This window comes from Alnus glutinosa, chromosome 5 (assembly GCF_958979055.1).
Source record: "Alnus glutinosa chromosome 5, dhAlnGlut1.1, whole genome shotgun sequence".
Lineage (NCBI taxonomy): Eukaryota > Viridiplantae > Streptophyta > Magnoliopsida > Fagales > Betulaceae > Alnus > Alnus glutinosa.
Window position 1 is genome coordinate 5,064,051 of NC_084890.1, and position 13,066 is coordinate 5,077,116.

At 35.4% G+C, this 13,066-nt stretch overlaps 3 protein-coding genes across 4 annotated transcripts; all 3 read right to left on the reverse strand.

The window, feature by feature from the left end:
- Positions 1-1,633: 1,633 nt before the first annotated feature.
- Positions 1,634-5,676, reverse strand: LOC133869325 (small ribosomal subunit protein mS78 (rPPR3a)-like). 2 transcript variants are annotated; one of them, XR_009900413.1, is made up of 3 exons: positions 4,433-5,676; positions 2,694-2,780; positions 1,634-2,025 (listed from the first exon to the last, which is right to left on the reverse strand). XR_009900413.1 is itself a non-coding variant. In XM_062306299.1 (2 exons), coding segments are annotated over exons 1-2 (1,152 nt in total). In that variant the 5' UTR covers positions 5,584-5,672; the 3' UTR covers positions 1,642-2,024. The 2 variants fall into 2 exon arrangements, 1 of the variants encoding a protein (XP_062162283.1); XM_062306299.1 differs by lacking the exon at positions 2,694-2,780 and having other exon boundaries at positions 1,642-2,025; positions 4,433-5,672.
- An 884-nt stretch (positions 5,677-6,560) lies between these two features.
- LOC133869329 (small ribosomal subunit protein mS79 (rPPR3b)-like) lies at positions 6,561-8,220 on the reverse strand. The gene has a single exon (XM_062306303.1). It carries the CDS (start codon positions 7,832-7,834, stop codon positions 6,695-6,697), a length of 1,140 nt encoding a protein of 379 aa, XP_062162287.1. The 5' UTR covers positions 7,835-8,220; the 3' UTR covers positions 6,561-6,694.
- A 415-nt stretch (positions 8,221-8,635) lies between these two features.
- Positions 8,636-10,169, reverse strand: LOC133869327 (small ribosomal subunit protein mS79 (rPPR3b)-like). The gene has a single exon (XM_062306301.1). It carries the CDS (start codon positions 10,006-10,008, stop codon positions 8,869-8,871), a length of 1,140 nt encoding a protein of 379 aa, XP_062162285.1. The 5' UTR covers positions 10,009-10,169; the 3' UTR covers positions 8,636-8,868.
- Between the last annotated feature and the right edge of the window lie 2,897 nt (positions 10,170-13,066).

Genomic DNA, 13,066 nt, shown 5'->3' on the forward strand with positions numbered 1-13,066 from the left:
AAACAGATAATTTGAGAACATTCTGACCCTTTTTTGGCACCACCCTTTGAACCGTATTTCTAAACCAATTCTTTCAATTGGGCATCATCCTTTGGTAAATGATCTTTCGCCTTTTATTTGCACCTAAAGCAATGAATCTGATTTGGATGACAAAAAACAAGGCTACCCATGAATCAATATGTATTAATGTTCCACAAATTGCTAAGCAAGCCAGCAGATCTGTAAGGAACTTCACTTGGCATGGTTCTCTATCACTGCTAATCCCTCCTTCCAACAAAATGGGTTCCGTCCGACCAATTTTGTCAAATTCAATTTCAATAAAGTAATTCTAGATATTATAGTTATGTTCCTCTACTAACGATGTGGCTTTTAAAATTATTATTTAATCAAAATTCAATAATGAACAATCACAAGTAGTAGTGCTAGAAGTCAATACTTTTTTGTTACTCTTGTGTCCCTCAAAAAATGGGAAGATGATCATCTTTATTTCATTTAATGAAATGGATAGTATCCATTTCAAATGAAAGATTATGATTTAACGTTGATGCATCTAATGGTATATATGAAGTCAATGTTGACACGTCTTTTAAAAAAATTAAATAATATGAAATTATGTATACTATTAGATGCATCAACTCTAAATCTTGACTATAAAATGAATTGTATCAATTTCATTTGAAGTGGAGATGATCCTATTTCCCAAAAATGATGTAGCTTTTAAAATATTATTAAGCTTATGATTGATTGCTATTGAATTTTGATCAAATGGTGATTTTAAAAGTCATATAATTTTTGAATGGATAAAAAGACACAAGAGTGACTTTTAAAATTACTCCAATTATAAGTTCAATGATGATTTTAAAAGTCATATCATTATTAGAGTGACTTAAGAAAAACATGAGTATGACGTCTAAAATTATTTATTTGGGTGTGCGATTTTTCTTCTTTTTTTTTTTTTTTAATGTTTTGAACTTTCTTTTAAATTTTAAATACCAAGGAAAGAAAAGAGTAGAAATTATGGGTTGAAAAGAAATTGGAGAATGAGCCAAACATGATTCTCAAAAAATAAAAAAAATAAAAAGAGTTGACTTGAAAACAGTTACCAAACATCCCCGACCTCCACTAATATGAACTTCTACCACATTCTCCACATCATCTTCGTTAGCTTTGTGGATATTGCAATTTCTAATGATGGAATTGACATTTGACAAATAATAATAATAAATCCTTTAAATATGATTCTAACACTTCCAAGAATTATAGCACTTATCTAATACGGCAGACTAATAATTTCAGAATAAGTTATAGGCCCCATTTTAACTTGTGAATTTAGAGAAAAAGAGAAATTTATTTGTTCATAGTTTCCAAATAAAAACTTTTGATGAATTCGAAATAGCACCTCTCTTTACATGTTTCAAATCCACACATTAATAGTTTGACCCCCGAGCCTAAGGCAGAACATGACACCTAATAAAAACTGAAATTAAACCTATTTGAACCTTTTCTCTTTCATCCAAGATTCGATTATTATACCACCAAATTACTTTTCAAACATCAATTAGAGCTCTCTAAATACTCCAACAAAACTTAATAACAAAAACAAACTTCCTCATTAAAGTTTGATCTCCATAACTGTCAAACACAATAAATAAAAAATGCCAATTGTGTCTAAGATATATTCCCCAATAGCATAATTTGGGTACAATGTAATGCCAGAAACAACATTTTTATCACTACAACTATTCTATAATTCTAACGTAGTAGTCTTAAAAAATATATATATTAAAGGGTGGGTCGGAATTGTCATGTAAATATTGTGGGATAGTTATGAGATAAAAATATAATATCTAATATTACTCTTGTGTCCAATATACTTAGAAACTATCAGCTCCAAGTCTTATTCTCAAACAGATCAAACAACTAATATAATGACATAAATGCTGAAACCTCTAAATTCTAACAAAAATATGAGAATTCACTCCAATAACCGCTGAGTATCTCAACTCGAGCGACCACCTGTTAATCCTGAAAATAAATAAATAAATAAGATGAGTTAATGTTGAGTAAGTAGCATAGATAATGGGGTTAGGGGAATTGCAAGTTTAAGCTAAATAACATTTCACATTCCAAAACACTGTAAGCCAAACAAATTCCCACAAAATAATATTTTTACAACGAATTTATCTAAGATCACATGATAGGGTAAAAACGGTTTTGCCACAAAGAGATCAAATATGCCAAGAAGACATCAATTATGCTACCAAGATTTACATTGCTTGTGCACAAACTTTAACTGACACTAACCTCAAAGGTACTTTCAAACGATGTTCAGTGACTACTTTCAAAACAATGCGTAAGTTTACGAGAAACCTTACCCAAAAACAAATAGAACCCCTAGTTTCACATTCAAACAGACCTACATATTTCTCATTCGTAATAAATTAATCCACAATAGAAACATGAAAAGAAAGTTTTTCTTCCAATTGCATTTCATAAACACTAACACCCACAATCTAAAAGTTCCCCTATGAAGCAAAACCAATGAAAAACAAGAACACCCACAAACCAAAAAAAAAAAAATCTAATCTTTAAAGCAAAAGAAAAGAATACCCAAAAAGAAAACTCACATTGAACACAACAAATCTATGCTCACAAAGAACATTGTAGAAACTAGGGGAATTTGAAGCTTTTACCTTGAATTACGATGGGTATGACTGGATTTTGTGGGAGAAAAGTTTGATGGGAATGTCACCAGATGAAGGTAGCTTGCTGCGTGATACCTGCCGTTTATAACTAGAGTGAGAGCCTAAATAATGTAGGACAAGAATTCCATCTTTTTCCTGAGATGTTCTTATTACCGAATGGGCTCGTCTTGACATCGGGATTGTTAACAAACAGGTTTTTTCAGGAACAATCTTACCGTCGAACAAAGAGGATTATGAAAGGGTTATTAGCAAGCCGGGAAGAAAGTGTTTTACCGTCGGAACCAAACATTAGGTTCCAATGAGTAAACTACTTTAAGCGAGACATTTTGTATCATTGGAACCAAGTGGACATGAGGACAACTAATATCCAGTGGTGGAAGTACACAAGGAAAAGGCTACCGGCTGGGTCGATGAAGAGTGAGAAACGAATGAGGGGATGAGCGAAAAATTATCGGCGAGTATTTTAGTATCGCCGAGAATTAATTAATTGGTCTATGATGTGGCGGTGAAATTGATTCTTTTACATCTATAATAGATATCATATTAATATACCAAATCAAAAAGATTTAAACAAGAAAAGAAATGGTCAAGTATTAGATGTCATTCAAGAAATGAAAGAAAAGACTATTGACCAATTGTGATTTGGAAGATATTCGGCATAAAAACTTTTCTAAATTTCCTGATTCCCCTTCTAGAAGATTCTCAAATTTAGATTGACGGAGTCGTCAAGAATTATCTTAGTTATTATATTTTCCCTTCGTTGTTTATTTCATTTCTTAGAAGATTTTACTCTTTAATGGCTTTAGGATCTTTCTATATTTCGGTTTATGTAGCCACCAAGCATTTCCATAGTTTGTTATGTGTGTGTTGATTTTGTGCATTGATAATACAGTTTCTCTTTCACGTTTATCGCTTCTCACTACGTCACAAAAGGTCGGGAAAAAGAGTAAAAGGAGTGAGCTTCAGTTAAAAGGAAGGGGAAGGCTTACAGACACCAAAACAGGGGAGGGGTTACGGGGAAGAGAAAGACAAGAGGGATGGTTACTCACATGGTTCTTTTTTTTTTTTTTTATAAGACCAAAAATAAAAAATAAAAAACTCTGAGCGTTACAAATAGTGCTAGAATTACATGTGAATTTCACTATTATGAAGAAATCTGTAATTTTAAAACCCCAGCCAAAGCAATTTGAATTTAAAACTTATCTCGAACATATCCTCCAAACTCAAAAGTTCGGCATTACAAATAACCAAAAAAAAAAATTCTAAGGATAATGTGAGGAACTTCTACATGACATACAGAACATTGGATCCATGTTATACACATATTGATAATAGAAACCATATAGGATTAAGCATTTCTCCATCACAAACAGTTGTTCACAAGACACACTTAAAATACCCTCACATAGGTCTTTCTTTTCCATAATTTGTCATTTTCAGACAGTAAGACTCTATAATTTTATATGAAGACTCTTTATCTCTCGGGTTGTGGCCACAAAGACTTATGACAATTTGATCATAAAAACAGACATAAAATTATCAGATGGTCACAACCAAAAAGGCTAAGATAATACTATCACATGGTAAGCACTAAATTGAAGCTGATATTAATATATTATAATCCCAATTCAGTAATGTCATTGCCATCAGCTAAGATAAGACATTTGTAAAATGTCATAATAATTAAATAGAAGAATAAAAATGCAAGAGCAAAAGAGCAACTTAACTACTTGTCCAGAGGCAATTTTAGTTTGTAATGGAAAAACTTTTTTGACTTTCCCAGTTCTACAAGCTCCTTAGCTTTCTCAATCTTTGCCTCCTTGACTAACCCATCCACCACACGCTGCACTAACCCTGTGTCAATAGTAAACCGTTGATTGATAACCTCTGCACAGAGCTCAAGAGCCATATCGAAATCACCCTCTTCGCAAAGAAGTGGAATAAGGGTCACATAAGTGACCCAATCAGGACTACATTCATTTTCTCTTAGCTCCCTATACCACCATTTCGCTTCCTCCGACTTCCCATCATTACAGAACCCTTTAATCAAAGCATTATAACTAATCACATCCGGGTTAATTCCTTTGCTCCGCATTTCATCAAACAAATTAACTGCTTCTGATATTCTTTTGTCATGAACCATACCGCGCAACCTTGAATTATAACTTCTAATATCAGGAATAACATTCTTGCTCTCCATCATAGACCATATCTTCTCTCCGTCCAAAAACCGACCATTGTTATAAAACCCATTGAGAAGCGTATTGAATGTTACCGAATCAGGCTCCAACCCATTCTTCTCCAACTCATCAAGTATCAAAAGTGCAGTATCCAACGAACCCATCTCACAAAATGCATTGATAACAATATTATAAGAGACCAAATCCACTTCTATTGACACTTTTTGCGGTAGTCCCCGGAAAAGCTCATCAACTTTATCGAATTTCTTGGCGTTCACACAAGCTGCCAAAAGGGCGTTGAAGGACTTGGCTGTACGCGCACAATTCAGCTCAGGCATTTCTTCGAACACCTTGTGTGCATGGTCAAACATGCCCGCTTTACCATACAAGGAGATCAGACGGATTGCAAATCCCTCAGTGGAGATGTCCGGGTACTTCTTCTGGGCTTCGAGGATTTCTTCTATCATGGAGAATTTCTGGGCAGAAGCAAGGCGGCGAACAGTGGACTCGTAGATGCCGTGCGAGGCGCGGAAGCGGTGGGACGCGGAGGATTTCTTGAACTTCTCGACCAGTTGTTCGAGTTTACCTTCTTTGGTGCGAGCGTTTCGGGCCGAGGCTTTGACGGTGTTGGTCTGGGATGTTGCACGGACAGAAGTACTGGTGAATATGCCATGGAGACGACGGTGGAGGGAAGACATGGTTGATGGTCGTGGAGAAGGGCTTTCGGACTTGCGGTTTTAACCTTCCTAACTTGAATGGGACTAGTATTTTAATTTTTATGCAACGTTTGGCTTTTTTAAGACATAAAATGGAATACATTTGGGGATGGGGGCAGGTTGAGTCAATGAGTCCTATTGGGCGAGGTCATGCACAATATTGTTGGCTAAGGCCTATTTCAATTAGCACCTTGTTAAAACTAAAATCACCCTTAGCCTGAAAGAGGAATGCTATATGTAGCGACCCGAATTTCATTTAAAACATAAATTTTTTACAAATTGAATACAAGAATAACATGTGTCTTTTAAGCATGTGAGAAGCTTCTCACATGCTATTAAAACAATATGTGTTTTTCACATGCTAATGGATAATATCAATCTTAGATATAGTTTGTATGAAATTTCTTGCAAACTAGTGCATAAGAAATTTATGTGCTTTCATTAACTCAGTAATAGGAGTCAAATCATCACAACAACCTTAGGTTGTATTCATTATATTTCTTTATAGTTGCATATCTTATTAGAATATGCCTTCACATATCTTGCTTCATGAAACACATTCTTGTTTGGAGATGTAGATCCAATAAAGCATGCACATTTGGAATGGCAAATGCGCTACAAGATCATAGGAGGCATTGCTTGGGAGATATTTTATCTTTGTGAAGATTCTCGACTTCGTATTATTGATCGTGATCTTAAAAGTATAATTGCAGGTCTCTATGGCCATTGGCCAGGAAGGCTTTTTTCAAAATTTAAAAATAAAATAAAATAATCTAAGACTATAATTGTATTTTCAATTATATGATAAGAGTATAATGAACATTTTACATCCCGTGTGGGTGTAAGATGCATTTTTTGTCCAAGTTACTAAAAACGGATAGAAAAAATATCTAGGAGTTTGAGAATGTAAATTGGAGGAACATCATAGATTGGGTAGAAGTTAGAAAGGATAAATGTAGTTTTCCAAAAGAGAATTGATAACAGATTTCAATAGGATTAACTAAGCACAAAAGTGCAACGAAAATAATTATTCGGCCTTCCCCGGCTCCACCGAAGGTCCTTGCAACGAAACAAGGACTGGAAAACCATAGCACTACTCACCTGAAGGCAATTTCAGGTCATAACGGCAATAACTATGTCTCTTCCCAAGCTGCACAAGCTTCTTTGCTTCCTCCATTTTAGACTCCTTAACCAGTGTATTTATCACAAGCTGCAATAACGAAACATCAACAAGGAACTTCCTCTTAAAAATTTCCTTGCACAGCTCAAAGGCTAGCTCTAGCTCACCCTTCTCACAAACGAAGGGAACAACAATCTCGAAAGTCTTTTTACCAGGGGCACTCTCGCCATCCCCTATGTTATCGTACCACCACTTTGCTTCTTCCAAGTTCCCCTCAATAACATATCCTTTAATCAGAGCATTGAAACTAAACGCATTTGGTTTGACTGCCCTAGTCTTCATTTCTTCAACTAACTCCATCGCCTCTTTGGTTTTCTTGTCCAACGCCAGTCCAAGCAACTTTGCATTGTAACTCCTAATGTCAGGGACAACATTCTTCTTCTGCATTAGCTCCCATATCTTTTCACCATCTGAGAACAGACGCTTCCCATATAACCCATTCAAAAGGGTATTGAATGTAAACAAATCTGGCTCCAAACCCTTCTTTTCCATCTCATCAAGCTTCAAAACAGCCGAATCAAAGGAACCCATCTGACAAAACGCCTTAATAACTGTATTATACGAAACCAAATCTGGTTCAATCGACAACTTCTTCGGTAACTCCTTAAAAATCCCATCAACCAAATCAAACTTCTTTGAGTTCACACAAGCCCCCAAAAGCGCATTGAGCGATAGGACCGTGCACCTGCAGTTCCTGTCAGGCATTTCATCGAACACTTTATGGGCATGCTCAAACATGCCTGCTTTTCCATACAGAGACATGAGTCGTATCGAGAAGCCTTCTTTGGAGATATCCTCATACTTCTTTTGGTCTTCAAGGATCTCTTCGATCCATCCTAAGCATTTTGCCTTAGCGAGCCTGCGGACCGTGTCTTCATATATGCCGGCTCGGGTGCGGAACCGTTTAAGCTCGGAGTACTTTTTGAACTTCTGTACAAGGCACTCGAGGCTGCGTTCTTTGTAGAGGTCGTTGGCAATAGATTTGATGCTAATTGTGGAGTTGGGTTGAAGGAAAGTAGAGAAAGAGCGAGAGAGAATCCGAGAGAACGTCATTATTTGCTCGTTGGGAGGTTTGGGGTTGGAAGAGAACTGAGGGAGTGAAAATGAGGGCGAGTCTTTGGGCTGTTAGGAGGCTTTAATGGGTGTTTGGCAAAATATACCCGGTGAAATTCTTGCAAATCAGCACATCTGCGAATTGCTGGTAAAGATCATTAATGGCATATAGAGCGATTAGAGTATGATGGATCACTCATCGATTCATGAAAATAAAACCGCATTTTGTGCAGTTGATTTCCTCTTAATACCGTTGCTTGCTGACTTGCTGTGGTAGCATTTTGAGGTTCGAAATTAACTAATTATTATGTGAGGCAGACAATAACAAGATGGCTGCAAAGAAAAAGTAGGAAAAGAAAATGAGAGGCACCCATTTATTTGGTCTCTTGAAACTCAAACAAATAGGAAAGAAGGAACAATGTGAAAGACTAGCATGTATTTATAAGACATCAACCTTAAGGTCACATCACTCTGTATGGTAATAATGGAAAAACCAAGAGTATGACCATGGATAAACTTTAAGGTCACATCGTCAGAAGGACTACTGTAACCTCCAGATGGCTTAAATACTAATCATCCTTCCTTCTCAACAATGTTGGGACTATACTTGGTTACACTTTGAATTACCAAACAATTCTATTTCCCACATTAAATAACAAACATGGTTTGTCATATGATATTATAAACCACGGACAAAGTAATCTCTCATACTTTCGTCTTCATGAATTCATTCATGAGTCATGATAGAAATCAAAAAAGAAGTTCAAGACCAATAGAGGAAGAGGCACAAGCTCAGAAATACATTCAGCAAGAAAAGACAGTAGATAGCGGATAAATTGTCAGAATACATGGCTTAAACAAGATTAACTAAGAATTGAATTGCCGTTGCACTACTTGTCCAATGGCATTTTCAGACTAAAACAAGAATAGCTCAACCTTTCCAGCTCCCACAAAACCCCTGCATTTTCGAAATTTGTTGTAGCACCATTAAGCATTTGGCCTACGGGACAAAAGGCCAACAAAAAGCGATTGTACTACTCATCTGAGGGCAATTTCAGACTATAACGAGCGTACTTATTAAACTTCCCCAGCTCCACAAGCTTCTTGGCTTCCTCCATTTTAGACTCCTTAACCAGTCCATCCACCACAAGCTGCAATAACGAAACATCAACAAGGAACTTCCTTTGTAGGATTTCCTTGCACAGCTTGAAGGCAAGGTCCACCTCACCCTTCTCACAAAAAAAGGGAATAAGAATATTGAAAATCACTCTATCCGGGGCAAGGCCACTCTGCTCTATCTTATTGTACCACAGTTTAGCTTCCTCCAAGTTCCCTTCATTAACAAATCCTTTAATCACAGCAGTGAAACTAAACAGGCTTGGTTCGACTTCCTTACTCTTCATTTCTTCGACTAACTCAACTGCCTCTTTGGTTTTCTTCTCCAACGCCAACCCAAGCAACTTTGCATTGTAACTCCTATCATCCAGAACAACATTCTTCTTCTTCATTAGATCCCATATCTTTTCACCATCCAAAAACTGACCCTTCCCGTATAACCCATGCAAAAGGGTATTGAATGTAATCAAATCTGGCTCCACACCCTTCTTCTCCATCTCATCAAGCATTGTAACTGCCGAATCAAACGAACCCATCTCGCAAAACGCCTTAATAACTGTATTATACGAAACCAAATCCGGTTCAATGGACAACTTCTTTGGCAACTCCTCAAAAAGCCCACCAACCAAGTCAAACTTCTTCGAGTTCAAACCCGCCCCCAAAAGCGCATTGAGCGATAACACTGTGCGTTCGCAGTTCCGCTCATGCATTTCATCGAACACTTTCTGGGCCTGCTCGAACATGCCTGATCTCCCGTATAGATTTATGAGTCGGGCCGAGAAGCCTTCTTTGGAGATATCCTCGTACTTCTTTTGGTGTTCGAGGATCTCTTCGATCCAGTTGAAGCATTTCGCCGAAGCGAGCCGATGGACCATGTCTTTGTATATGTTGGTTTTGGTGCGGAACAGTTTTATCTCGGAGGACTTCTTGAACTTCTGGACGAGTTGTTTGAGGCTGCGCTCCTTGTAGAGATCGCGGGAAATGGATTTCAGGGAAGGTGTGGAGTCGGATTCGACGGAGGTGGAGAAAGCGCGGCGGAAGATGCGAGGCAGCGACATCGTTTTAGGTGTAGGAAGAGAAATGACGGCGTGAAAACAGCGGCAATGGATTGGTAGGCTCTGTCCCTCCGGGTGCGTCAGGGTCTTGGGGTTTTGAGAGGGTTTGATGAGGCTGAAACCGAGGATAGAGAGGGTTTTAGAGCATTGAGCTATTCATTTTTTTTTTTCCTAAATTTTAGCTAAACAATCTAATTTTGGTATTTTATCTATTACTTTTAACAAATTTCACACATTAACCTCTCCAAATATTTCTTTATTTCAACTAAATACAAATTTTTTATTGATTTTAACTAATCACTCCTAACAAATGAGGAGAGAAGAAAAATGAAAGGTAAATTAAAATGAGAGAGAAATAATAAAATATTCAATAGCTCATAAAATTTGTGAGCCAAATTTAGATTAAAATTCTGACAAAAGACAAAATAAAGAAATTATAAAGAGTTTGTTGAAGTGGATTTTTTTTTAGTTTTTTTATTAAATTTGGTAGAAATTTTGAAATTGAAAGCTCACTAGAAATGCTCTTATGAGAATTTTACGTATGGTAGTAATTTGTATTCACAAGTCGGGGTTGTGTCGTGTCAAAGTATGGATATAAGACTATATAAATCAACTTTAAACCAACCAATTTAATTAAACGGATTAATTTTCTTAACCCTAACCCTCTAATTTTGTATTGGGTTCGTATCAAATTGCATTCCATTCATTATGTTGCGTGTCAAGTTTAGATTGTGTAGAAGTATGGGTATAAAATCATATAGGTTAACTCTAATTCAACCCACTTAATTAAATAGACTAGACTCTTTAAAACAATCTTTTTAATTTTGTGTTAGGTTCTCTATTCGTATTAAAAATTAATAATCCTAATTTTTACGTGATGGAATGAAGGCTTGCACTCCCTACTGACCCAGTATCCAACCGGCCCAAAGGCTCCCCAAAGCTTTGCCGGGCTTACGTTCAAGCAGCCCAAGCACGACTTCCGGAGCCCGCAAGCCCAGGTGCTCCAACCGAAGAAGGACGCAGCCAAAGGTACACACTATGAATACCCTAAATCTTCTAGTCTACATTGCTCCCGACTTTATTGACTTTAGAATCGGAAGCGATGCCCCCACTACTCTCTCAACCCAATTACATATTTGGGTTGTGTTTGTTCGTTTTATTTTTCTAGGTGTTCGGCATGAGGGGAAATGAATATAAGTGGAAAGGAGAGGATCTAAGTTTTGGTTTTGTTGTATTTAGGTTTGTTAGCATTTGTGGTTTCAAAATGAACGATTTGAAAATACGATTTATATAAACAAATTTAAGCGTCTGGTAAAATCATGATTATACTTTTAAAATTATAGTTTGACCTATAATGTTGTAAGTTTTTAAAAACACATCTCATTACTAGCTATTTGAAAACGTATATTTTTAAACGTTTTCATACCACTATTTTTTTTAAAAACGTATTTTCAAGCGATACATTGTTTGTAATTTTGTTTAAAATCGTATTTTTTACCAACAAAATCGTAGAGGCAAACGTACTCTTAGATCATATTTATGATTGCGTTAGAAAATAGAACTCTTAAAATCAAAAGGAGCTTTTTAGAAGAAGGAAAAAAAAAAAAAAAAAAAAAAGTTTATTCTTAAGCTTTTCCTAAAAGTGTATTTTGGCAACTTTTAGAATTAAAAAAGCCAAAGAAGTTAATTTTTTTTTTTTTTTAGTTTTTCAATAAACAAGCCAACGTTTTGTTTAGCACAGTTTTTTAGGTGCCAAAAGTAATTTTAAAGCACTTTAACGCAATTTTAAACAGACTCTTAATCTCCTTAAAACGTACATAATGTCACATCATTTCAAAATTTTAAATGACATGATGATATATACATCATTAAATTTGAAAAATTTAGTCTAAATCATGAAATTAATAATGAAATAGAGAGAATTCTGATCCATAAAAAATAATTTTCAAATCAAAGATAAATTTGTCAATTTAAGTAGCACCGTAGAGGAACAACAGCACCACCTATCCCATAGAGGAACCAAACTACCCTACTTCGTAGATTGTTTTTTTTTAGCAGACGAATATGAGTTGTAGTCAAATTTATTGGAAACAAAAGTGAGGAGTTCATCCCCTGTAATCTTTTTCCTTCTTAAAAATAAAAATAAAAATTTTAAATTTTTTTTTTAAAAAAAAGTAAGGAGTTCATCATTCTCAAACTGCCCACATGGTACTCTGCACAATATAAACCACATCCTTTAGAATTGTCATGGTTGGCTTAGGAATAGGATTGTTAACTTTAAATAAAAATAAAATAAATAAATAGCAAAAAAGGAAAACTTAGGGAATAGAATTGTCCTTTATTTTTTTTTTTATTTATTTTTTTTTTTTTATAATTGAGGAAAATATCCATCCCTAACCACCCATCGATTTATATTATTTAGTTCGACCAAACCAATGCCAATGCATGTAAAGATACATCATGGATAACTCATATATATAGTTGTAACAACCCTTTGTCACATTTGAAAAATGAAAAGTAATTCACATGAAATGAGTGGTTTATAAAGATAGTTATGAAAGCTAAGGCCCCGTTTAATAACCCTCCTCCCCTCTCCTTATGAGGGGAATTCTTTTGTTGAATGAAAATAAAAAGTGATTGATGTGATATAAAGTAGAAATAATTTATATGGAAAAGTGAAAAAAAAATTTGTATTGTAGTGAATTTTTTTATTTAAATAATAATAAAAAATTATTTATGTGATATAAAAAGTAAAACAGGTTAAGAATGTTTTGAAGTTGATGTTTTTTGAGAGATGTGAAAATAAGGGGAGGGGAGGAGAGTTATTAATCGGGGCCTAAGTTACAAATTGCTTAGTTATTATGTAAAACTGAACTTTATAAATGATTATAAGAAGCTTCAAATTGACTAATCATGTTTTAGGTGATAGCAAAGATGTGGCTAATGGTTTTCCCTAATAGTCGTTACATGTACTATTAAAAGCTAAAATATTTGAATAGAGGTCTTACAATTCTAAAAAATTATAGGGCCTATAATTTCTTTTATTTAGGTTGTTCATTGA

What these genes read in the sequence shown, in the direction of transcription:
- LOC133869329 (XM_062306303.1), bottom strand. Translation starts at nt 7,834, where the DNA reads ATGACGTTCTCTCGGATTCTCTCTCGCTCTTTCTCTACTTTCCTTCAA.
- LOC133869325 (XM_062306299.1), bottom strand. Translation starts at nt 5,583, where the DNA reads ATGTCTTCCCTCCACCGTCGTCTCCATGGCATATTCACCAGTACTTCT.
- LOC133869327 (XM_062306301.1), bottom strand. Translation starts at nt 10,008, where the DNA reads ATGTCGCTGCCTCGCATCTTCCGCCGCGCTTTCTCCACCTCCGTCGAA.